The 22,596-nt window shown below is 42.3% G+C and overlaps 2 protein-coding genes and 1 long non-coding RNA gene across 6 annotated transcripts in view; 2 read left to right on the plus strand and 1 right to left on the minus strand.

Moving 5' to 3' along the window:
- Positions 1-10,040, plus strand: part of LOC110977216 (DNA repair protein RAD50-like) — a 57,912-nt gene extending 47,872 nt beyond the window's left edge. The window contains exons 33-41 of the mRNA XM_087132615.1: positions 811-958; positions 2,530-2,703; positions 3,302-3,427; positions 4,571-4,623; positions 4,934-5,019; positions 5,230-5,318; positions 6,203-6,336; positions 7,344-7,472; positions 8,082-10,040. Coding sequence (XP_086988741.1) covers positions 811-958; positions 2,530-2,703; positions 3,302-3,427; positions 4,571-4,623; positions 4,934-5,019; positions 5,230-5,318; positions 6,203-6,336; positions 7,344-7,472; positions 8,082-8,136 — 994 coding nt within the window. The 3' untranslated portion in view covers positions 8,137-10,040. The remainder of the gene's footprint in view (positions 1-810; positions 959-2,529; positions 2,704-3,301; positions 3,428-4,570; positions 4,624-4,933; positions 5,020-5,229; positions 5,319-6,202; positions 6,337-7,343; positions 7,473-8,081) is intronic.
- A 1,351-nt stretch (positions 10,041-11,391) lies between these two features.
- Positions 11,392-14,965, minus strand: LOC110977221 (ganglioside GM2 activator-like). Its single transcript, XM_022231139.2, has 4 exons — positions 14,824-14,965; positions 14,192-14,371; positions 13,549-13,689; positions 11,392-12,891 (listed from the first exon to the last, which is right to left on the minus strand). The coding sequence occupies exons 1-4, from the start codon at positions 14,887-14,889 to the stop codon at positions 12,739-12,741; spliced, it is 540 nt and encodes a 179-aa protein (XP_022086831.2). The 5' UTR covers positions 14,890-14,965; the 3' UTR covers positions 11,392-12,738.
- Positions 14,966-20,567: 5,602 nt separating this feature from the next.
- Positions 20,568-22,596, plus strand: part of LOC147800132 (uncharacterized) — a 28,141-nt gene continuing 26,112 nt past the window's right edge. For 2 of the 4 annotated variants that reach the window (XR_015424410.1, XR_015424409.1), the window contains exon 1: positions 20,570-21,123. This is a non-coding gene — a long non-coding RNA (uncharacterized LOC147800132). Of the gene's footprint in view, positions 21,124-22,596 lie in introns of all 4 variants that reach the window. The other 2 variants (XR_015424408.1, XR_015424407.1) reach the window with 2 other exon arrangements.

A 22,596-nucleotide genomic window follows, 5' to 3' on the forward strand; every position in this document is an offset into this window, starting at 1 on the left:
ACTCCCTACTCAAGTACCCCCATCAGCAGTGACGAGAAGGGCTGGACAGATACAGGAATTCTATTGGCTAATACCAGCTTTCCCAGTTCATCAGTTTCAGCCTGTAGTGTTCCCAAGGTGAAGGAGCTGAGGGAAACATGGCTTTCCAACAGGTCACCAAAAGAGGCTTGATTGAGTGTGTCTCACCCACGGGGTCTTGCACAGTTTTAAAGGTGCCTGATTCATGAACCAAAATTCAGTGCAGACGTACTGCGATTTCACTTTAAAAGTAATTGACAAGTTACCCACACATTTTTTTAAAGTTTTCCCTCATGAAAATGTTCAAGCCCAATTTAGTCCTGCATCAAAAAGTATACCCTTTACAGGTGCGTCACATGGGTAGCTGATGGTTTGGTACTTTCCTGAATGAAATGGCCAGGATATATGTAGTCTGTATTGGCCAAAATAAGCATCCTGTTCACAAAATATCAGGGTTCCTACAGTTGTGGAAAATCTCAACGACAAAAAAAAGTTATCCTGGAAAGTTGTGGAAAAGTCATTGAAATCAAGATCATGTAAGTGTTAATTTTGATTGGCTGCTTTGATGTGATAAAGAACAAAGATGCTATTTAAGTTTTCTTCTTCTTGTCAGCCTGTAGCAGTGGCTAGGGCGGTCTTCCAGTTCATACTCTCCTGGAAAGTCCCGGAATTTGGTTTTCAGATTTGTGTGGGAACCCTGAATGTGCATTTGTGAAAGCCGCTTGAAAGCTAAACTCAACTAACTCCCTTTCTGTGACAGGATCGCTCACTTCCCACATGTTCTCTCGGCAGTTATGTCTCGGGTGGCAAGGAGGAGAAACTTGAGAAAGGCCGCACTGAGATAGCGTCCCTCAACGACAAGCTGGCAGAGATGAACAAGGAGAAGAAGGACGTGACGTCCACCATTACCCAGTTGAACGAGGATCTGGCCATGCAACAGGTGGGCAGTGATATACAGAAGGGACGTGGGCAGTGATATACAGACGGGACGCAGACCATGTAATGGTCCAACTCACGCCCAAAGCGGAAATGGATTCTTGTTTTCATTTAGCTACCGGTACTCTTTCCGTCGCATGAATATGAAACATTCATTATTTGTTGTGTACGATGCCTGCCTTCATCCCTGTATCAGCTGAAGTAACCCTTGTATCACTGACTAGTTCAGACATTTCTTGTGACGGGAGCAATGGAACTTCCATTTACTAGTAGAATGGAACTTCTGTTTTTGTTGCACTTCTGTGTCTCATGTTGGAATATACCATTCAGTGATATGTGATCCAAGATCAATCAGATGGCAGGGCTACATTCAGGTGCTGTATGCAGTACTGACCTGACAACTAGAACAATTTAGTCGTATTTCCTACGGGAAATTCTTGAAAATATGATTGTACGTTTTCTCCTCCATAAAATACGGGTTTTGTCAATTTGGACACACCTGAAAAAAATGGTAGTTCAATGGTTGCAAGCATGCATTATGCTAGGAAAAAACCGGCTGCGAATGTACATGTACAATGTAAATGGACATCCGTACAGGCCCGCACATGTACAAACATCGTGTGCAAACAGCATCTGGCAACCACCCAATCATTATGTTGTGATTGGCTGCCCATGAAATATCAATATTCATGTGTGCATTAGTGGGACTCTGTAAAGCTGCTTGTGCATCGGTGAAAGTAGTGACAATCTCCAGTATTTTATGAAGCACATTTTACTGTGACCGTAAATATGTGGCTTGAAATAAGGTTAGTAAATTTTCCACTTTTGCTGATAGATGGAGGGCTTTGTGGCAACTGGTGCAGGGCAAAGATATTGTGTCATGCATTATTACATGGCTTTTACATGTTTCATCTGCTTCATTTTTTTAACGAAATTTCAAACAAATTTGGGAGGACTCATCAACATGTCAGTGCAACACCTGTGCGTGAATTGTCTAAACAGGGTCCGATTTGGATGCGATCTTTGACAAGACCAATCCTAAAGTTAAAAATTTGCGGAAATAAACAAAGATAGAGACATATTACGGCCGTCCAGCAAGCAGGCAATGAAACCCACGCCAGGAATTTCCAAAAGCCTGGACATGCGATGAGCTTTTCAAGATTTCAGATTTTGAAAACGTGGTCAAATCAGGCGGGAATAGGGCCGTTTCACTCTTCAACCTCGATAATGGATTTCTCGTGTGATTATTTCATGCATGAAGAAGTGTTGACGCAATCTAGTCCGAGTTACTCAGACTTATGATAGACCCAATCCAGACAAGGGGTCAAGATGATCATGTGGAAGAATATGCTCATTTTTTGCAAAATACGATTTTTTAATGAGAAATATGGCTTCTGAATTTTCAGAATACAGTTTTGTGATCCAACAGGTTGGCAGGTCTGATATGTGTTCTTTGTGCACATCATATACAAACACATGAGGAGTCATTCTAGTTTGGAAATGAATTACGATAAAAGTAGAGCTCAGGTTGCCGGTTATTAAACAGTGGAGTGGTGGAATGCGTGTTTCTTAAAGGTAAGGGAGCGAGAGTTGTCGGATAACATCCAGCTGCGTAAGAAGGCCACCGAGATCACCAAGGTGCAGCAGAACCTGAGTAAGCTGGAGGAGCAGCTGGGAGGCATTGACCAGGAACACGTCAAGGAGGAGAAGAGAACACTGAACTCCAAGGCAGGCAGTCTGAACAAAGAGGTGCGTTGAGCGGCTCAGAGGGGGTACGTCGGGGGTGCGTGAGGGGGGGTTCTTCAAGGATTCTTCGGTGGCCGCAGGGAACATTTGTGGATTGATTTGGAGCAATCTAAGGAGAACGGACTTGAATAAAGCTGCTTGTCCAGTTTTCAATGAATGTGTCACTGTAACATTTCGTGTTCAAAAAAATGCAGATTACCTACCAAACAAAAATGGTTCTATATCAATGTCAGTATTACAGTATCAAATTATACTGGCCAGATGTAAGAGGAGCACAAAAATGTCACACATTTGGGACCCCTTCATTTAAAGAATGACCCATCTACAAGCAGACGAAATCCACACAGTGTGGCCTTGCACAGGTCCACCAAGTTTCTCCCCCCCCTTCCTATTCTTTTATAAAAGGCATTTGGGGCTGGAATCGTCTGCCATAAAACAATGATAAATGGTAAAGGAATCTAGTTTGATTGGGTGTTCATCGGGGCAGAAAATGAGTATTTTCTCGGAGTTATCCCAACAGCACAAAAACAGGTTTGTTCGTATACGTTATGTTTGAGAAGTATGTGTGCACGTGTGGGTTGGTTTTTTTTTGGCCCCATAGAAAAACCAGGCGGACGGTCGGCAAGTGGTGCTGAAAGAAGAGGTCAAGAAAGTGGAGAAGGAACTTGCCTCGGACATGTACAACAATGCTGATGACAAATACAATGACATGATGATCCAGCTCAGGGTATGCACTGTCACGTGTCATAGTTTCAGTATATATGGCATAAATGGGGGACATGTTGAAGAAGTAGGATCGGTGGGTAATACAGACCTCCCCGCCCTCCCGATTTTGGCAGAAAATTTCCAGTTGTTCACTTCGTTTCTGCCATTCCAATATCACCTCTAAAATTTCCGCCAAATTTGCAATTTTGATACACCTGTGTATTACCGGAAACTGACCATGTAATTTTGTGCATGTATCATAATATGACTTATCTGACTTATCTAAACAGTCAGTGCAGTCCACGTTGCGTGAGCCACGTCCATGGCAGTGCCCTCTTTTGACGCGTACCAGCCGCGAGATGGACATAATACATGGACGTGACATTGAAATTCATATTCATAATTCATAGATGAAAATGCCCTCTGTCGACAAGCTACAGTGTTACTAACACTGCATGTGTTGTGCAGCACCCAGTTCCGCTCGGAACAACAGCTAAGAACGTTTGGATCCAAGACTAAGTACTGCTGTGAAATTGACCATGATCATGTCAAGTGTGCAAGCACCACAGGGTGCATTTTTCTGCTGAATTTTGTGGAGAATCAACACATTCAGGAGATGAGAAATTATTGTGGACCATTCCAGATGATGTAAAAATCTTGTGGAAGAAGGGTTCAAGAATGTATTAAGTAAAATATGACCCACACCCTGACTTTTTTGAGTTAAGGCCCTTGAAAAGAGTCTTTTACAGTATAAACAATATCGATCCTCACCATCTGTCATCCTCGTAATATCCATTTTCATGAGGATACCAAACAGTGATACATCAGACAAAGAGCTCAGTTTGCTCTTTCCAATAGAGGTTTTGCAGTGGCTGCCATCTTGGAGGCCAGTGCTTTTGTTCCATAGGGTATGGACACAAGAGATTTCCCTGTGGAACAAAAGAACTGCCTTGCAAGGTGGCTACCACGCAAAGCCTGTATACAAACTAAAACTCATGAGTGGCTTTTGACTCACTTTCACGGAGGACACAAATACTGACTTCCTCGAGAGTTAAAAATATCCGAACTAATTGCTTCCCCCTCTCAAAAAAAGGTTTAATGTAATAATTGTCAGTTAATGACACCTCACTTTTCAAGGGTGCATTTCCGATTTTGCACATTACAGACTACAGATATTGCCAATGATGATCTGGACAAGTATTCCAAGGCATTGAACAGGTAGGTCCAGAGGAAATGCATTCCTGTCATTACTTTGTAGGTAATGACACCAAGTGTTTTAAAAGATGTTGAAGACCTACAAATTTCAAGTCAGTGAAATAAAATCCAACCAAAAATCTTGCCAGAGTGATAGACAATCCCATCAGTCAGAATTAAGCAGGGCCAGGCTAAAATCAATCCACTTACTGTTACTCATTAATCAAACAAGCATTTAAAACAAAATGAGTCGCACATTAATGCAATTTGAAGTGGTCTTTGGTCAGGAGCATCATTTAGTGAGTGTATTGGCTGAATTTCTGTGCCCTTTCAGAGCAATCATGAATTACCACCAGATGAAGATGGCTGAGATCAACAAGATCATCAGAGACCTGTGGCGAGTCACCTACAAGGGACAAGGTAACATGACCAATCCCTAAGACTGATGCTTCCCTGATAGACACATCCTCACTCCGGTCATTTGATGAAAAAGTTCTGAGATGCTGGCTTTCACAAGGCTAAAGTTAAGTTAATTGTTTGTGCGCAGCCAAGAAGTGCCTTTCTTTCTGTTCTATTATTTTGCCCGTTGTTTTAATATTATTTCTTAATAATTAACCTTTGACCCTTTGTTTCATTCCACCTTGTGTCTTGGTCAGGTTGTCATGGTGAAGGGGGAGACATCGCTAGACATGAGAGGGCGCTGTAGCGCTGGTCAAAAGGTCAGCACACCTTTCTTGTCAAGTTCCATGAATGGAAGTGATTTGCACCAAAGTTATTCAAACAATTGTCAAAAGTCAAAAGGTGACAATAAAAGAGACCCTTCAGCTAAGTCCAGTAGTTTCGACAATTTCTGTTTCCATGCGTTTTGAACACAGAAATGTCCATACAGAGTTGTTGTATCTCCTTGGTGATTTCAAAGAGACCCATGGTTTGAATATGCAAAAGTCACTTTGAAGTGGTGAAGCCATTGGCACCATGAATCACCTGGGCTTGAAAAGAGCACCCAAAGTACCCATGATGTCCCAAGGCACTTCCCGTCTGATATCTGAGACCGGGAATGCGATTTCTGCCCGCATTCTTACCAGCAGTTTGTTACAGTTTAAAGGGCTGTGCTTATGCTTTGGTAATAATCAAACAATCGTGGGTAAATTGGGCTGGCCTGACCAGGAGGTCATGCATTGATGACGGTTGCCAAATGCATTCAAGCTGTTGAAAGCGATGGACATTTTCACACTTGTTTTGTATTGGTAATAGTTGGAGGCAGTGGGTGCGTGTTACACTCGACCGGCCATTTTGGAATCAACTAGCTTTGACCGGGAAGAACATAGGAACGCGTAACAGCTGCTGGTCATGTGGCTAGAGTAACTTCCCATACCTGTGTGTGTTACTCCTGGATCCATTTGCTGTGCATACTGCTTACGGTTTCTGTGAAATACGCAGGGCCTCTGTTAGCGTAAACTTGTTTGCTTAGCAGTGCCGTGAAATTAGGCCCTGGCCACATTCGTTTTGGATACTTCCATGCCTTCATCACACATTCTCAGTCTGCCTGCTGTCCGTGTACCACTGGTCCTGAAAGTTGTATCTGGGACTGGTTCTCACTCAGGTCCTGGCCTCCTTGATCATCCGGCTGGCACTAGCCGAGACATTCTGCCTGAGCTGTGGCATTCTAGCCCTGGATGAGCCCACCACCAACCTGGACAAAGAGAACATTGAGAGCCTGGCCCAGGCCTTGGTGGAGTGAGTACAGTTCACGCTGTCAAGACGGACGGAGATCTCTCGTTTGCTCTTGATCTTCACAGATTTCCGCCAGAGTGGAAACACTTGGGTGTGGATGATTTTAGAGACAATTTGGGACTTGAACCCAAGCTGGGCCTCTTGTGTTTGACCTGTGTGTTGTGTAATAAATATGTCTCACTTTAAACCTTTCACATGTGTTCAATGTGTTCACAGTAAACTCACCCCATTTTAGTTTTGAAACGATGCCCTATTCCAGCCGCAGGTGCCAGATTGACTAGAATCCTCCAAGATGTATTTTTTTTTTTGCATTGGGGAGATGTTAATTATATATAACAGGTTTTGCCCTTACCCAACGTATATCAATAAGCACTGTATGCTCAGTGCTTGTCCGAGAGCTTGCGAAAAAAACCTCACAAGCTTACTCGGGTGGGACTCGAACCCACGACCTCCTACCTATTAGTGCAGATGTCTTAACCACTCGACCACTGAGCTTGCCGGGGTCGGCTGGCCGGTCCGAGTCAAATGAAGCAGCGGGTACCGCGAACTATTTTCAAGATGTATTTGACATCTGCACTAGTAGGCAGGAGGTCGTGGGTTCGAGTCCCACCCGAGTAAGCTTGTGAGGTTTTTTTTCGCAAGCTCTCGGACAAGCACTGAGCATACAGTGCTTATTGATATACGTTGGGTAAGGGCAAAACCTGTTATATAGAATCCTCCAGCTGTACAGTTATGCATGATCTCAGGTGTTTGCCAGATTTCGGGGGGCCCCCTCTGAGCCTCCATAAAGCTCGTTGAAGACGTAGTGCAAATCTATGATATTTCACATACAAGAAGAAAAATGAACAACACCGCACTGTATTAGTTTCCAATCTAACACATAACCACCAATTACTAACTTTTGGAGGGGCGGGGGACCAGAGTAGTCAAACATCACCAAAGCACCCAGCCTTGGTATAATTCACCACCATCTCTAAACGCAGTGGCATTTTGTTTCTTCGTTCATCCAGCATCATTAAGAGTCGGGAGCAGCAGCGTAACTTCCAGCTGATCATCATCACCCACGATGAGGACTTTGTGGAGCTCCTGGGTCACTCGGACTATGCCGACTACTTCTACCGTGTCACCAAGAATGATGAGTAAGTTGTGCCAAATGCACATTGGCATCCCCAGAGGAACATGGCATGAAAATTGTAGATGGCAATGAATGGCTCATCAAGCCAGTTATTAAGGACTCATTGTTTGAGCTGATGCACTCTTTAATAGAGCATGAAACAACTACTTTTCATTTGAATGTGCACAAAATGGTTGTGTCCAATTCATGTGATGGTAACATACCACATCATGAGTTTTTAACAGCAATCATTGCAAGAGTGTACTGGTTGATTCTCACTTGATGCACGGAATGCACAACTAGTTGTTTTCACCTGATGGGGCACATACTTAGGTTGACTTTAAGCCAGTGGTTGGTTACGATCTGCCTCAAGCCCCTTTGAGTGAGAGGTGTGAGCATGAGTGCATGGTCTGAGCCCCCAACCTGCCATGATTTCTGTTTTTTAAAATCCAACTTAGGAAATTTTTGAAGGATTGCAAAAAGTGATTGTGTGTTGCAGTGTGAGACTTGCCTGCAAGAAGCATCCAGTACGGTGAGATTGGCTTACTGCATGGTGACCGTCTTGGAGGATTCAGGAAGGTTCCGAGTAGGCAGTTTAGTAATATTGGAAAATATCTTTTTTTTTTTCCGCCAGATACAAGTCCACTGTTTCCCGGCGTGAGATTGCTACACTGCAGGCCGTGGGCTGATGACAGATGACTGTTTCACCATGAGAAGGCCTGGCCGTGGGGTAATCAAACCATCCTCAAATGACTTCTGATAAAACTCAAGAATAACTTCAAAACCATTTGACACTTCTGATCTCGTGTCTTTAACTTTTTTTGTAATTTTGAAATGTAAATGTACAAAGATTACAACATATGTGGTAGATATCACATAGCATAACTGTGATATCCCATCATATTTTGCATACTCAAAACTTCGTGCTTTTTTTCTTTATTTTTTAAAGCTTTCGAGCAATTTAATCCTTGACATTATATAGTCTGACTTCCGATGTTTCTAGTCTGACTTCCAACATTTCTAGTCTGACTTCCAACATTTCTAGTCTGACTTCCGACATTTCTAGTCTGACTTCCAACATTTCTAGTCTGACTTCCGACATTTCTAGTCTGACTTCCAACATTTCTAGTCTGACTTCCAACATTTCTAGTCTGACTTCCGACATTTCTAGTCTGACTTCCAACATTTCTAGTCTGACTTCCGACATTTCTAGTCTGACTTCCGACATTTCTAGTCTGACTTCCGATATTTCCAGTCTGATGTTGCAAACATTCTTTCTATATTTTCAGCTTGTGTATGCTGATCCCAGCACTTAAAATATACATTTTTAAGTTCTTGTAATGTGATGTTGTTAATTGGCTGCATTGCTATCTGTAGGCATTCCACTTTGTGTAATGTGTCATATGACAGTACAGTGGTTCACACCACCAGTGATACCACCTCTGCCAACTAGAGAAAGTGACTTCGGCATTTCACATCCGACACCAGTCTTGAATACCTGTGTTTTCTTGCAAGGGCCTATACAGACAGAAACGTGCGTCGGTCTGCCAAGAAAAGGACACATTTTTCAAAAAGAGTTGGGTTCAGTGGTCCACAGAAATTTGTACCCCACGGTAGTGTCCAACCACTGAGTTCAGAAAGCCACGTAACATTTTTTTAAATCCAAAATAGCTGTAAGTCAGTGTAGTGGCAGGTATAGCTTTAGTGAGCAGGTCTATACATTTACTATGAGCACTTTCATTCGCTGACTGTTAGGTAATTTGGCACGGTACTCGGGTTCCTTGCCCCTGTATTAATGTTCAGACCTACGAAATACCACATATTCTTGTGCATTTGCTTTTTTTTTTTTAGCGTTTATCATATGTTGTTTTTCTATAACTCACAGGCCTGTGAATGTGCATTTTAGTGTGAATATATCTGGAGTGAATGCCTGTGGGTCATCCTATAAATTTTTTTGTGTCCCGGTCTCACTTAACTTGATTTTGCAAGTTTTGACATTTTTTGATTTGAAAGAGTGAATGAGTGTATTTGCCAAACAAAAATATTTGAAGTCAGTTTCATTGATATTTCCAGATCAAATTACATGGGTCAGAAGTACGAGGGACACAAGAATGTTACAGTTTTGGACCCCCCCAATTTATGACCCATGTATTTCTTGTCCTGTGTTGCTATGACCAGACTACACACAGTGCCGTTTGTTTAATGTTAAACGCTCACAAGGAGATAACTTCATATCTCAGTTGGAATTTCAGCGAAAAAGTCACCAGACCACAGTCTTTGGAAAATTTACCACAATGACATGTATTTCTGAGCAGGACTATCAGGGGGCTGGTATTCAATTATTCATGTTACTTGTTGGAAGCAATGACAAGCTGCTTCAAGTGCCTTGAGTTTATTAAACTCCCTAGGTGTATGTGAAATTTTATTGAAATCGGAGGATACCTGTGAGAGCTAAAGCTTTGTGGTTTGATTTGATGGGCGTGTATGCAAATGGTGCCATGTTTTTTTTTTCTTTTTATTTGTTCAAGCCTTCTTTAAATTTTATACATGCCTCTAAAAGTGCCAATATAAAGAAAGTTTCTGATTTCTGTAACTATGTTTTGTTTTGTGTGTTGTTTTTTTATTTTGTTTTGTTTCAAATGTTCATGTGGAGCAAGCAAAATGATTCTACCCAAAACAAGGACTAAAAGTGATGGACTTGTGTGATCACATGATGCAGTCCAGTGGTCAAATAATGCAAATTTTGAACTCTGCAAGAATACTTCCGCGCCAACCTGTACCTCTCAATGGTCAAGGTCACCTTGGCATGCGGACAGATAAGATATAATTGATCACTTTGCAAAGGTCGCTGCATCAGGCTCCAGAATTTTATGAATTGTGGCAAAAAATACACACGATAGAATATCCAATGAAAGGATTTGTGGGTACACCATGGGATCTATCTCTCTCCTGAGAATGGCAAGAGCATCCTGGTCGAAATGTCGAGTTAACACCCAGCGGTCCTTTTCAGAACCCCACCTCTTCTTACGGTGTACCCGCAAATCCTTACCCTATGTACTATTTCCGCCATGGAAAGTTTCAAATCTTACAGAATATCAAGTGGAATACTAAGCTGTAAATTAATGCTGTTTAATACACTCAGTAACGTATGGGACCCGTATGTTACTAAGTTTGTAAACAAGCATGAATTAACAAAGGTTTTATTTCATTTGATAATTATATTAAGGTGTCTGTACTTTACAAATGTCTAGTTCGTAGGTTGGGAAAATCCGCCCAATAAGCAGTAAAAATACTTTCCTGTGTACAGTGGGAGCTGAATTCTTTGCACTTGTCTTCCACAAAAATGTTGATCGCAATCCTGTCTACCTCCGTCAGCAATATGATTCACAGTGAACCTTTGCTTTCGCCTATGGAAGAGGGCCCAATAAGTTGGACGTCATTTTGACCGGGAGGTGTGGACTGTGGAGGGTATGGATGGAGTACACACAGCTATTGGTTCATGTTGTTTTTTGTATCTCTCATGCACACATAGTTGGGTGTGTGATGTATTCACTTTGGTGCTCTGTTGTGCAATGTTTTCATGGAAAGGTTTTCTTCCCCTTTTATCTTTTTTTTTCAAGTTTCTCCTTTCCTCCCCCTTTATTTCCAGAAATATCTTCCCACTTTTCTTTTTTTTTTGGGGGGGGGGGGTTAACCCAAAAAAGTGTCAGTGCAGTGTTTCTTTATGATAATATCCAAATGCTGGTTTCTCCTGTACTCTGAGCCCACAGGCTTGTAAATTTCGCTTCAGGGAGTGAATTTAGCGGTTGCATCTGACGGGCTTTTGACAGCCAAAAAGAAAGTGATTCACTGTAAATGGCTGTGACTTTGCAATGGGCAAAGCATGGTCAACACTTCCCATCAAAGATCAAGACAAAGGACACATGCAAAATTCAATGTAGGAATTCATTTTGCCAACTGTTGGTTGTTTTATTTCCTGCAGGGCGACTCTGACTTACTAGACACAGTACATGTGGCCACTTGTATATTTCTTACAGCAAGAGGCCCAACATTGCTTAATTGTGAGTGCACCTTTACTCATAATCAGTGACTTCAATATGTTTGACCGTCATAATTATGCAGCCATGCAGTACAGGTCTTTTGAAATAAGCCGTATCTTTCAATTCATAGCTTGACTTTTACAGTTTTACAATCTCTTCACAGAACCGAGCTGATTTTCAGTGTAAAATGCCAGACACAATAAATTCAGGTGTTTTGTGCCGTTCTTATGCTACAAATTCTTTTGTTTTGATTTTTTTAACTGGTAATTCTTTTCATTCGCCAAAGATCCTCTCGGCATCATCTGGCTGTTTTTCTTCTTTTTTATGTCACTGAAAATCTCCACAAAACACCCAAATATGATACTTAAAACGGAAAGGTAAGCAGTTAAATTAATTCTCTCATCAATTACTTTATACACTTTTGACTCAGGTCAATCCAGGAACACAATTCCTGAAAACGTAGAGGTATGCAAATGGCACGAAGAGAATAATTTCAGTCTTCTTATTCTCACTCTTCGAACTCTAATTGTTAATGAACTTTACTTTAACTTCAACTGTTAAATATTGTTTTTTCTCGGGTAGCACGATATATTATGGACAATAATTTGCAGATGGCCCTGAGCCGAACTGGATTGAAATAAGTTAACAACGAGCGCTTTTGGCTGATAGTGCACCGGGTTCTTTACAGATGTAAAGTAAACCGGGTTTACAGATACTTACAAAAACTTGCCTTATTTGTTGTTCATATTTTTGTATTGCTAACCAAAAAAACAAAAGGAAGATACTATCTAACGTCCGAGGACCTCAAAACATGTACAGGCATAACGTCACCTGCAGCGTATAGACTAAGGCCGTTTTCCAATACTCAACTTCGGCTCCGTCTCAGGCTTCATCTGTTTTTTAACTAGCTGACGTTGAAGCTGTAAGCGCAGTAATCAGTAGGTTAATAGTGCCACAAAACATCAAATAAGATACAAGAGAGCCAGAAATTACAGTAATCCAATTTAATTTAAACGCTTCAGGCCCACATTTGGGGATTGGTTTTGGGAACGAAGCCTGAGACCGGAGCTCAAGTCGAGTATTGGAAAAGAGCCTAATCCGCCTAGACGCGCACCGCACTGACGTCCATTCTTCAGCTTGACGCGCGCGTGCAGTTGGCAAATCACGACACCCTATTGGTCGAAGAGGCATGTAACGCGTGCGTACCACCTGTCCACGTGCCACCGCTGTAATGGCTTCTAATATATGATTCTATAAACCGAAGTAGATTTCATTACACGCTAATTGACGTCCACCTGTGGACAGTACGGCTTTTGCATAGTAGCTGCCACTCACTAGCCAAGACGGGCCACTAATTTCGATCGAAGAGGTGTCGAATGTAGTCTCCTGCACGCTGTACGTGCCCTGTTGAAGAAAGCAAATTGCCACAAAAAATGAAGAAAAAATGGTAAATCGGGTTATATCCCCCCCCCCGAAATGCCACAAAACAGGCAGTAACTGCATCACCACCAGGTCGCTTCCATAAAGGCTTGACAAATCGTAAAGGTTTTCTATGGAGCTGTGTCACACTTCGAAACCAATTGGGGTAAAGCCGGAAAACTAAAAGCTCACACTTACCAATACATGTATAATATTTCACGGTCATTTTTCCCGAGGCAGAAGGCTAAGGGAAATAGGACCCTATACCGCGGTCTCTCGCGCGCCGCGCCCGAGGGCTGGGGATGTGTGGACGTACGCTAGTGAACGTAATCGGTTGTGAGGGCGCTGTAACCAGTCAAACTTTATGTCCGACTGGTCACTGCACCTCGGGAGTTACGCATGCGCGATGTCTTGGCACGGTCCAGTTCAGGGTGACGCAAGTTTCATGAGCAAGCCCATAATAGAGAACCCCACGTGACCGTGTGTCAGCCAACCAGGATAAAGAACGAACAAGGGATAATTGTAGATAATAGTTTATGCCTTGACAAAACTTTGTGGTGTCTCAAGTCAATCTACATGTAGTCAAAACAGTTTTATTTATAAAGATTTTTATTGTGTCGTTATTGTGAATGCAGCATTTACCTGTTGGAGCGGACAGTTGCATGACGGTAGATTTTGGAGTGTTGGCGGACATGAGTTGGACTGGGTGGCATTAGTTGGCTGTAGGAATTGGCAGACGTCGTCATAAGACAGAGATTTCGCTGTGACCCACCACCACAATACCTGATGATCACAGTTGAAAAGACAGCAAATTACATTTCAGTTTTATGAATGTTTCAGCGGCTTTTCACTTTGATAGTGGCATGCGTCGTCAGTTGTCTTGGTTGTCCTGGTTGTCCCAAGTATCAATGGCGCAGTCGAAAAACAGTTTTTGACTGTACTTTTCCCACCGTGTACTGTCATGATGCTAGCGTATTGGCCGTCCAGCCAACCCTTTGCTCGGACCGTTCAGTCAAAAACCACCACCACGACAGTCGGGTTGCATCTCGTGAGCGACTTCATCGGGTTCTCCTTGTGAGAGTCATGTACGCTGCTACATGCATGTACGCATTCATGAGATCGGACATGAATTTTTGTTTGATATTGTTTTGTTTTAATCAAAAAATTAAGCCAGTTTGTGCATTTGCCTTGAAAGGAACATGAAAACAGGTTTAGGATGGGAGAGGCACCAGATAATTGGCACCGCGCCGCCGCCTCCCCAAAAGGAAGACACACGTCTACTCACCTTTTTCTGTACCTTCAAAGTTGCTTTCAAGGGTGAGGTGAGTTCCTCGTCTACCGTTGCCTCCCCGTACGCGACGAGGCTGTTTGGACCCGTTGGGTACATGCTGAACCTTCCCCTAACCGGGTCCGTATTTGAACTGCAGTCACTTGAACTCGCGTAGCCGTCGATGTTTACCGCGCTCTGACCACGACAAAGAGAATTCAAGAAAGAAATTCAAGAAAGTGGAACACACACACGCATACAAGTGTGTATTTGCCTGCAACTGGGGACCCCCTATTGTTCCTCTTTTGTTTGTACTTTAACTGTTTTAGAAGACCACCCATATGTTTTGTACACAGTTGTCAATCGGGGACCCTCTGTCAATCGGGGATCTTATTGTCCGCTATTGTTCAGGGTCCCCAATTGAATGCAGAAACAAACTCAAAAACACACACCAAAGCCACCTATTCTCATCAGAATACCACCTTAACTGAAAAGAGTGATCTTTTCACAAAAAATGGGGCCACTTTTCTGATTTTAGAAAATAGCCTGTCAGTGGCAGCTGGAGTGAAATTTCGTTTGGATGTAGTCGAAAGTTACTCGCCACTCGACACCGCATCACTTACAGGCCAAGAACCAGAGTCGATGCTTACCATTTCGACGACGAAAAACAGGAGAGTCGCCGCAGCCACGCACAGGGTTGCACAGGATGAATTCATCTCGAGGTTTGACAGTTGAATCGATAGAGAAACCCACCACACGCGATAATAGCAGAGCCACTGATCTTTAACTTAGCAACTCCTTTTGCAATGATCGAAAGTCTATGGATCGATCGTATTTTATAGCCGTACGCTCTTGGCACTGAGTTGAATTACTAGGAATTTTGTGATAAACCGCGGATTTCGTGGTAAACTGGGTAATTTGTGGCTAACTCGCCACACCGACCAAGTGTTACGCCAGCTATAGCTTGTCAAACATACCAGGATGTGAGCTGTTACGTGTAGGGCCTAAAGGTCCATTTGGGTGTCGGTGCTGTCGAATGATTACACTTTAAGCTTATCAATGCGTCACCAACACCACGAACTGACACTAAATCATGCGCGAGGTGATCTCATTGTTTATTTATTTATCCTTTTTTTTGGCACATTTTGGTGAACCGAGGCATCATTTTCGTTTTCACGAACTGATACCGATCTTAAATCCACCACGTAAAACGAATTTTAATGAAATTTTGGGGTAAAGCAGCAAGTATATAGATGGATTAAAATGTCAAACCTTGCAAATTATTTTTTTCTGTCCTGAATTGCCGTATCAAGTTCGGGTGTAACTTCGTGATGTCGAAAATATTTCGCTTAATGTCCGGTGTGCACGCGCACAACCATGCAAGGGCTGGTTCGTGAATCGAAATTGTTGATAGCACAGTTTTCACGAACTGACACCCACCTACAACTGAGTGTCAGTCCATACTGTCGGTGACGATTTGTAATTACATGTAGTGGCTCTGTGTGGTATATTTATATTTTTGACTGTTGTATCTTTGACATTCCAAAACTCTAATATTAGTAGGGCCTAATAGAGTAAATTCTTGGTAAAATGGAGTAGTTTTACTATTGATAAAGTAAATTCTAATCTCTTTTTATGTGTGGCTCTTAAAACGGCCGTTGTTTTTGCCGATGTTTGTAAAAGGTACACTTTACATAGTTTTATAGTCAAAAGGCACTGTTTTCCGACGTACGTGGTCACGGTCATCAGGCGTCCTTGGAGGCCGATTTCACGCGTCGTCAGTGTGCTGCAAAGACCGTCGTAAACAGAAGTAGAAAAGTATCTTTTTGGCCTGAAATAAACAATAAACATTTAAAAACCAATTTTCCGTATATTTTACGGATTACATGTTATACATGACGTCCCGGGCCGAACGAACTCTGGATGGTGCAGCAATGCCTGACCTTCTCTTGCACATGCTCCTGCACCCACGGCAGACATTACACGAGAAGTTGACCAACTCAGTGTGCTCATGCGCTGTGAACATTGACATACTGTAGAGTACGTTGGGTTTCCATGGAGCTGAGACGTACACCTGATTGATGGGGCCGATGCCCTTTGCTTGAAAAGGTTTCCCACGAATAACTCCATCGAAATATTGAACCTGGAATAAATAGGATAAAAATGCAAAAAGAAAAATGCACCGAATGCGTGCTCGGTAATACAGTTCATGAAAACAAATTAATATTACGTGGTTCAGTGAAGTTTGTGCAAGTTGAGCATACGCAAGGACTTTTGAGTGTCGGTTTATAGTGTCAAAAATCGAATCTTTAGGGGTTTTTCTCTTTTATGATGAATTTTGCGTCTGTTTGACCACGATCAGGCAACTTTTTTATCCCGTTGGAAGTACCAGCGCTATTTGCGAAGGCTGAAGGCTTATCGTTTGTTTCCAAGTATATTTCAATCTTTGTACTGTGATATTCGAGAATAAGTCATAAGAAACCGTTTTTAATGCAAGTTTGGTTTCCATCGGATGCATAGTGAAGCAAAATTGATTTGCCGAATTGTACCTGTACAGTGCCGAGGCTCAAAATAATGTTACTTTGTACTCAATTTGACTTTGGGGCCACTGATTGACACAGGAACTCTGGCATGTCCTTGGTCGGGGGCAGTGGAAACGAAGACCCTTATTAAAGTTGTCTATGGGGAGACTCGTTGCATCGATTTGTCGTCAAATCTATCTCTCTCGCTCAAAAATGGTCTGAAAGTGCATGTATATTTTCAGCGCAAACCGCGAAATAGGTGCACAGTTTAAAACAATATATATAAGGATTAACTATGCTAAAATTTCTATACCACGTTAACACGGCCAGTGGTGAATCCTTAACGAGCCGGGTTGTTTTGGCCCATCTCACGGTGTGTGTCTGTGGGCGGGGGGGTCCTCCCCCTGCCGAACTCGGCTTTGCCGCGCTCGATTTTTTTAAAACTTGGCATTCATGTAAAGACATTCCATATCATTACAAAATTAACGTGAAGTTCGAACTCAATCAGACATGTATGGTTTTGTTGTTACGACCATTTTGAAGTCCAAGGCTTCATGCACGTTAGCCTGCGTGCATGCACTGCACTGAGCACTGCAGTGGGAACATTTTTGACAGGCTGTCTTGGAAAAACGGGCGCTGCATAAGAACGGTACCTCTGTGTTCGATTTTCACAAAATAGGTGTCAAAATGACCGCAAAAATGCTATTAAAGTGTCCTAAAGGCTTCGCTCCCCAAAAAGTGTCAGTGTGGCCACATCAGTGAAAAATGTCGAGGACGCCGGATTCCACCCCCCCCTCCTTCAGGGTCAAATGTCGGGAAATATTGGTCAGAACCGCAGCAGTCTATATTAGGTAAATCCGGGTCAACTCCCACTTTTGTTTATCTGTTTGTAGCTCAGCGGTTTCTAGTGGAATTACCCCCTCCTTCCCCCACACGGCTTGTGCCATATGTCCAGGCTCTGTGCATATCGTCCTTATGGAATTAGGGCTTGATTCCTAGAAAAATTTCCTTAAACGAATCTATCAATTTCTATGTCAGTGTTTTAGGTTAGAGTCCATGAGATTAAAGAACACCTTATACTCTTTTACAATGTACTTGGGTCAGCCATTAATTAGGGGCGTTTGTTAGCGCGCTACCGTATATACAGACCGTACGTAAACGTAGGCTCTGGTTTCTTTGCTTGTTGTGCAACTCTGTCACCCTCATTCATGCTGCACATTGGAATGGATGAAAGCCATCCACTTCTGTTTTTAGAGTCTCTGTTAGTGTCCAGCTCAGCCTGTCCAAATATTGTAGTATACACACTCAAAATCGCCCAAAGCTTGCTTTCACGACTTCAAACACTGACGACCAAGACGAACTCAGTTTTTGGAGCATATTTTGCGTTGCTTAGACTGAAAACAAATCAAGTGGTAAATTTCACAAAAACACAGACCCAATTAATTGTACAAAGAGACGCATATAATAAAGTGGCCAAAAAGTTAAAGATGATTATTGTTTTATTTTACACGGGGTACTCTCTTAATGCAACGGCGGGAAACTCTCTCTCAAAAAGAGTGCACAGCACTCAAAAAGATTGCAGTTTATATAGAGAGCCGTACAAAGGACAACTCAAAAAAGAATTGTTCGCCTTATTTTAGAGTGATTTTTATCCTTTTAGAATGGTGTTCCAATCTTTTGGAGTGGTTTTCAGTCTTTTGGAGTGGTTTTCAGCCTTTTGGAGTGCTTCTCCAATCTTTTTAAGTGGTTTTCACTCTTTCGGAGTGGTTCTCCAATATTTTGGAGTTGTTTTCAGTCTTTTGGAAAGGTTTTCACCCTTTTTGAGTGAATTTATGAGGAATACACTCTTTTTGGGAGTAGGTTTTTCACTTTTGCCTTTAGAAAGTAGCTTTCGAATTATCCAGGTGGCGTCGCCGTGCGTGTGAACGAGAAAAAAAAAATCACGGGGGCATGGCGCGACCCGGTCGTGAACGAATTTACATAAAGTACCAGCCCACGCACCCGTCAGTAATAAAAGTACCAAGACTCTGTTGACCAGTACATGGTGTGCGCATTCTCCATTTGAACAATTTTACGCATGCAGGCTGCCACTTCGTTGCGCTCGCCGGATGTGGTTGTGTCAAATTGCCGGGGTCTGATCCAGTGATTCTGTTTACTCTCTGAAATTGCTGGACGCAGTGGAATCAGTCCCGGATGGATGAGATCCGGGTCATTAGACTGCGGACCACCTCAAATTTACACATGGCGTCGACCCGCTTTTCCCCTTCGATCCCCTACGGGGGGTCCTGTGTAGGCCTAATACTGATGTAATGGAAACCTAGTGGTCCGTCGGGGTTTCCCCCGTATTACTCGAAAGGATGTTTGACAGCATGCCAAAGGTTGGAAACCAGTAGACGTAAATAACCTGCCATAGACAACAGATAATAAACTTTTATCCTTTAAAAGGGAAAAAAACACAAAATTGTTCGGGACAAACGGCAAATTAAAGCTCTGGGCCTACATCTTTCATTCTCCTTTCAATCGTTCAGCGATAACGGATGACTTTTGAAGACACACGTTTCTATCACCCCTGAAAGCAGTAATGAAAGTCCCCGCCATTTTGAAATTGGATGGCACTGGCAGCTGATGCGATCAACATCATGTGCAATGTTCAAGGGCGCTATTTTACCCAATATTTTCAGAAATACAAGCTGGCAGCTTTCGCTCGTGGTCCAGCGCCCTGTTCGGGCCGCTCGGTGTGACGAGCTTCCTATTTTGTGTGGTTCCGCATTGTGCACACGTTAGAAGGTCTGCCTTTGCCAGGGGTACGTTTGTCTCTATATCTGAAGTTAAATAGACTGAAAATGGTCGGAATGGGCTGGTCTTGGTGTATCGGAAAGGTTATTGTTTTAGTCCTAATCCAATAGAGAAGTTTTATTTCCAAATGTCAAAACTGAAGTGGGGGGGGGGGCTATTCGCGAATGAAGATGAAAGTTGCTTTATCCGAGGTTCAGTAGTCTGAAATAGTCAAAATGAGAGGAACTTGTTAACAGATAGAGTAAACGTTTCTTTATCCTTTGATGGAGTTTCCTATCCACTTATCCGCAGAAGACGTCGAGAGTCCTACGGCTTCAGTTTTTGGTGCAATTCAACATGTGTCCCCACCTTCGCCATTTCCTTCGCCAAGATGACATGTCTATGTTTGAGCATCAAAAGTCTGAAAACAGTTCACATTTTGCAATCATGGTGCCATCGGAAAGGCAATCTTATCCTTTATCCATTCATGTAAGTTTCATAATCCATATTTGCTGTAGTTAAGGAAATAATTTACGTGAAAGAAGGCGCAAATTGTCCATCTTCCCATTTTGTACAATTCAACCTGTGTCCATGATGCCTTTTCCCGCGCAGCTGCCTATACTCGAGCATCAAACGTCTGAACTTATGGTCCAAATTTTGCAATCATAGTGTCATCAGAGAGGCCATGGTTTTCTCTATCCAGTAATGAAAGTTTCAAAGTCCATGTTTGCTGAAATTAAGGAAATATCTGCAAAAAGAAGGCGAGAGTTGTCCAACGTCTTCTCATTTTGAACCCACCCCTCTGTCCACACCTTACCGGGCCTCTTCCCACGCAGACATAGCTTCCTATATTCGAGTATAAAAAGCCTGAAAATAGTCCAAATCTTGCAATTGTGTTGGCATCGGAAAGGCCACATGTTCCACTAGCCATTGATGATATTGCTGTAGCTATGGAAACGTGCAAAAGGAGGTGAGAGTTGTTGTCCAACTCCTTCCTATTTTGTGCAATTGCCTCAGTCCGTGTCCTGTATGGCCAGCTTATGCCATCGGCAATATCGTGATGGGTAAAGCAATTTAATGCTCCAATTCTGTTGCTCCTATTGAAGTCACCCCTTTGTTTATAAATGTTTGACATAAGCTCATTCGGGGCCTTTGATTCACCCTTGTTGATTTGGTGTCAGTTAATTAAAAATGAATGTATGTAGCTATAGAGGGTGCAGTGAAGTAATTCTAGTGATAATTTCTGTCCATCTCGTTTGAATGGAAAGTGCCCCCACAGGAAAAAGGAGATTGTCCCCCCCCCAACGGTGACAGTGTTAAAATATTTTTCAGGATCGCAACCCTAAGCTTTGATTCCTTCCAAAGAAAGGCAGAATACATTTAGTTGTTAAAATCATGGTTGCGTGATGCCGTCCCGATCGACTGGCCGAGAAAGTACAGGAATGTGGCCGGCTGCGCATTGGTTCACTGCAACACTTCAAAATGGCGGCCTCCGTGCATGCACGGCCCGACGATGGGTATTTAAAAATTGTTCGTTTGCTTGACGTTAGTCGCACTAGCAATGGTGGAAAGACGAGAAAAAAAGTTTGGAAGACAGTTTTCGGGATTAGGACATGTCAGAGACAGTGTTTGACTGGCAACGCTACTCAACAGGTAAATAAAACTGCTTGCATTTCGTGATTATGATTAGGCCTATGTGGCGATGTTGTGTCGTCAAATCCCCGCCCCTCTGTACTGAAATGTATAGCATAGAGTCGGTCTGGGTCTTTGCTTCATCTGTAGCCAAATGTTACGTGTTGAATTTGTATCAGGGAATTAAAAATGGATGCATGTAAACTGTGCAGTAAAGTAATTCAAGCGAAAATTTCTGTCCAGCTCGGTGGCAAATACAAGTGGTTTTGAGGTTGGGCCTAAATGACATCGTTGAGAGGTGTTTCATAAAAGCATGGATTATTTAAAAAAAAAATTACTTGCTGGTTAACTTAGGTTCAGGTGATCGGAACCAGAACTTTTTACATTCAATCTTCCATTATATCATTGTAAAATCCAGTAGTACAGGCTTCTAATTGCAAAAAAGGGTACTCAAGAAGTACGACCTGTGGCCAAGTAGGCCTACTTGACACCTTACCAAGCTCTTAAATTTTAGATTCTCCTGTTCATCACTCAGATGGGTGCCAAGTGGCTTAAATTTGGGGGATGGGGATGGGGAAGTTGTGTATCCAGGGGGGCAACTTGCCGAGAGATTTAATTTTTATTTTTTTTTCAACTGAGATTACACCAAAAATGTAGGTGTAGGAAAGAAACTAATCTGTACATTTATTTATCAAATAAATAGGCTACCCCATAATCATGTTTAATGAGCCCGAAAGTGCATAATTTCCCCACTGACACCCAAAGCTAGATACACCACTGCTTGCCTGACCATGAAAATTTAAAAAGCGGAGGGGGTGACACCATATGACAATATATAAAGGTCCCTCTTCATGATATTGACATGTACATCTGTAATTATGTAGGCTGTTCAGGATGGCATATTTATGGCAGTGTTGTAGTCGAATACTTTTTCCAAGTACTGCCGAGTACTTAAATTGCCGAGAACAGTTCTAGCCTGATGAGTACTTTACCAACCAAGCACAAGTACAGGTCTTTGAGTACAAATACTATAAATACTTTTGAGTGCGAGTACTTGTATTTGTGAGTACAAGTATGAGTCTGAGTATACTTGTATTGCTGAATACCAAAATTATGCATTATTTAGTTTGATGAACCACTATTGATTGTCTTTGTAAACATTTCAATGAAAATTACCGGTAATTTTTATTTGAAGCAAGCCCAAACAAGTTTTTGTAAGGAAAACACAGCAAACAGAAGACATGAAGTCGAGGTCACTTAAAATAATCTACATTGTACAGTGCATGTTTAGTTTACAGTATTCATGTATTTTGGCCCTGGAATTCCTTCAATTTAAAAAAAAGATAACAAAAACACTGAAAGCATGAAAGGCTAAGAAAAGAGCTTTCATTTAAATTTTCCCAACTTTCATGTCTGCTCTGGGATTTATCCTTTTTTGCCTTAAGTCCCAATGCTCCTTGAATAGCCTACAACATTTTGTCTCGGTAAGCACAA

This window comes from Acanthaster planci, linkage group LG02 (assembly GCF_054643075.1).
Source record: "Acanthaster planci isolate LZ-2023a linkage group LG02, COTS_SCS, whole genome shotgun sequence".
NCBI lineage: Eukaryota > Metazoa > Echinodermata > Asteroidea > Valvatida > Acanthasteridae > Acanthaster > Acanthaster planci.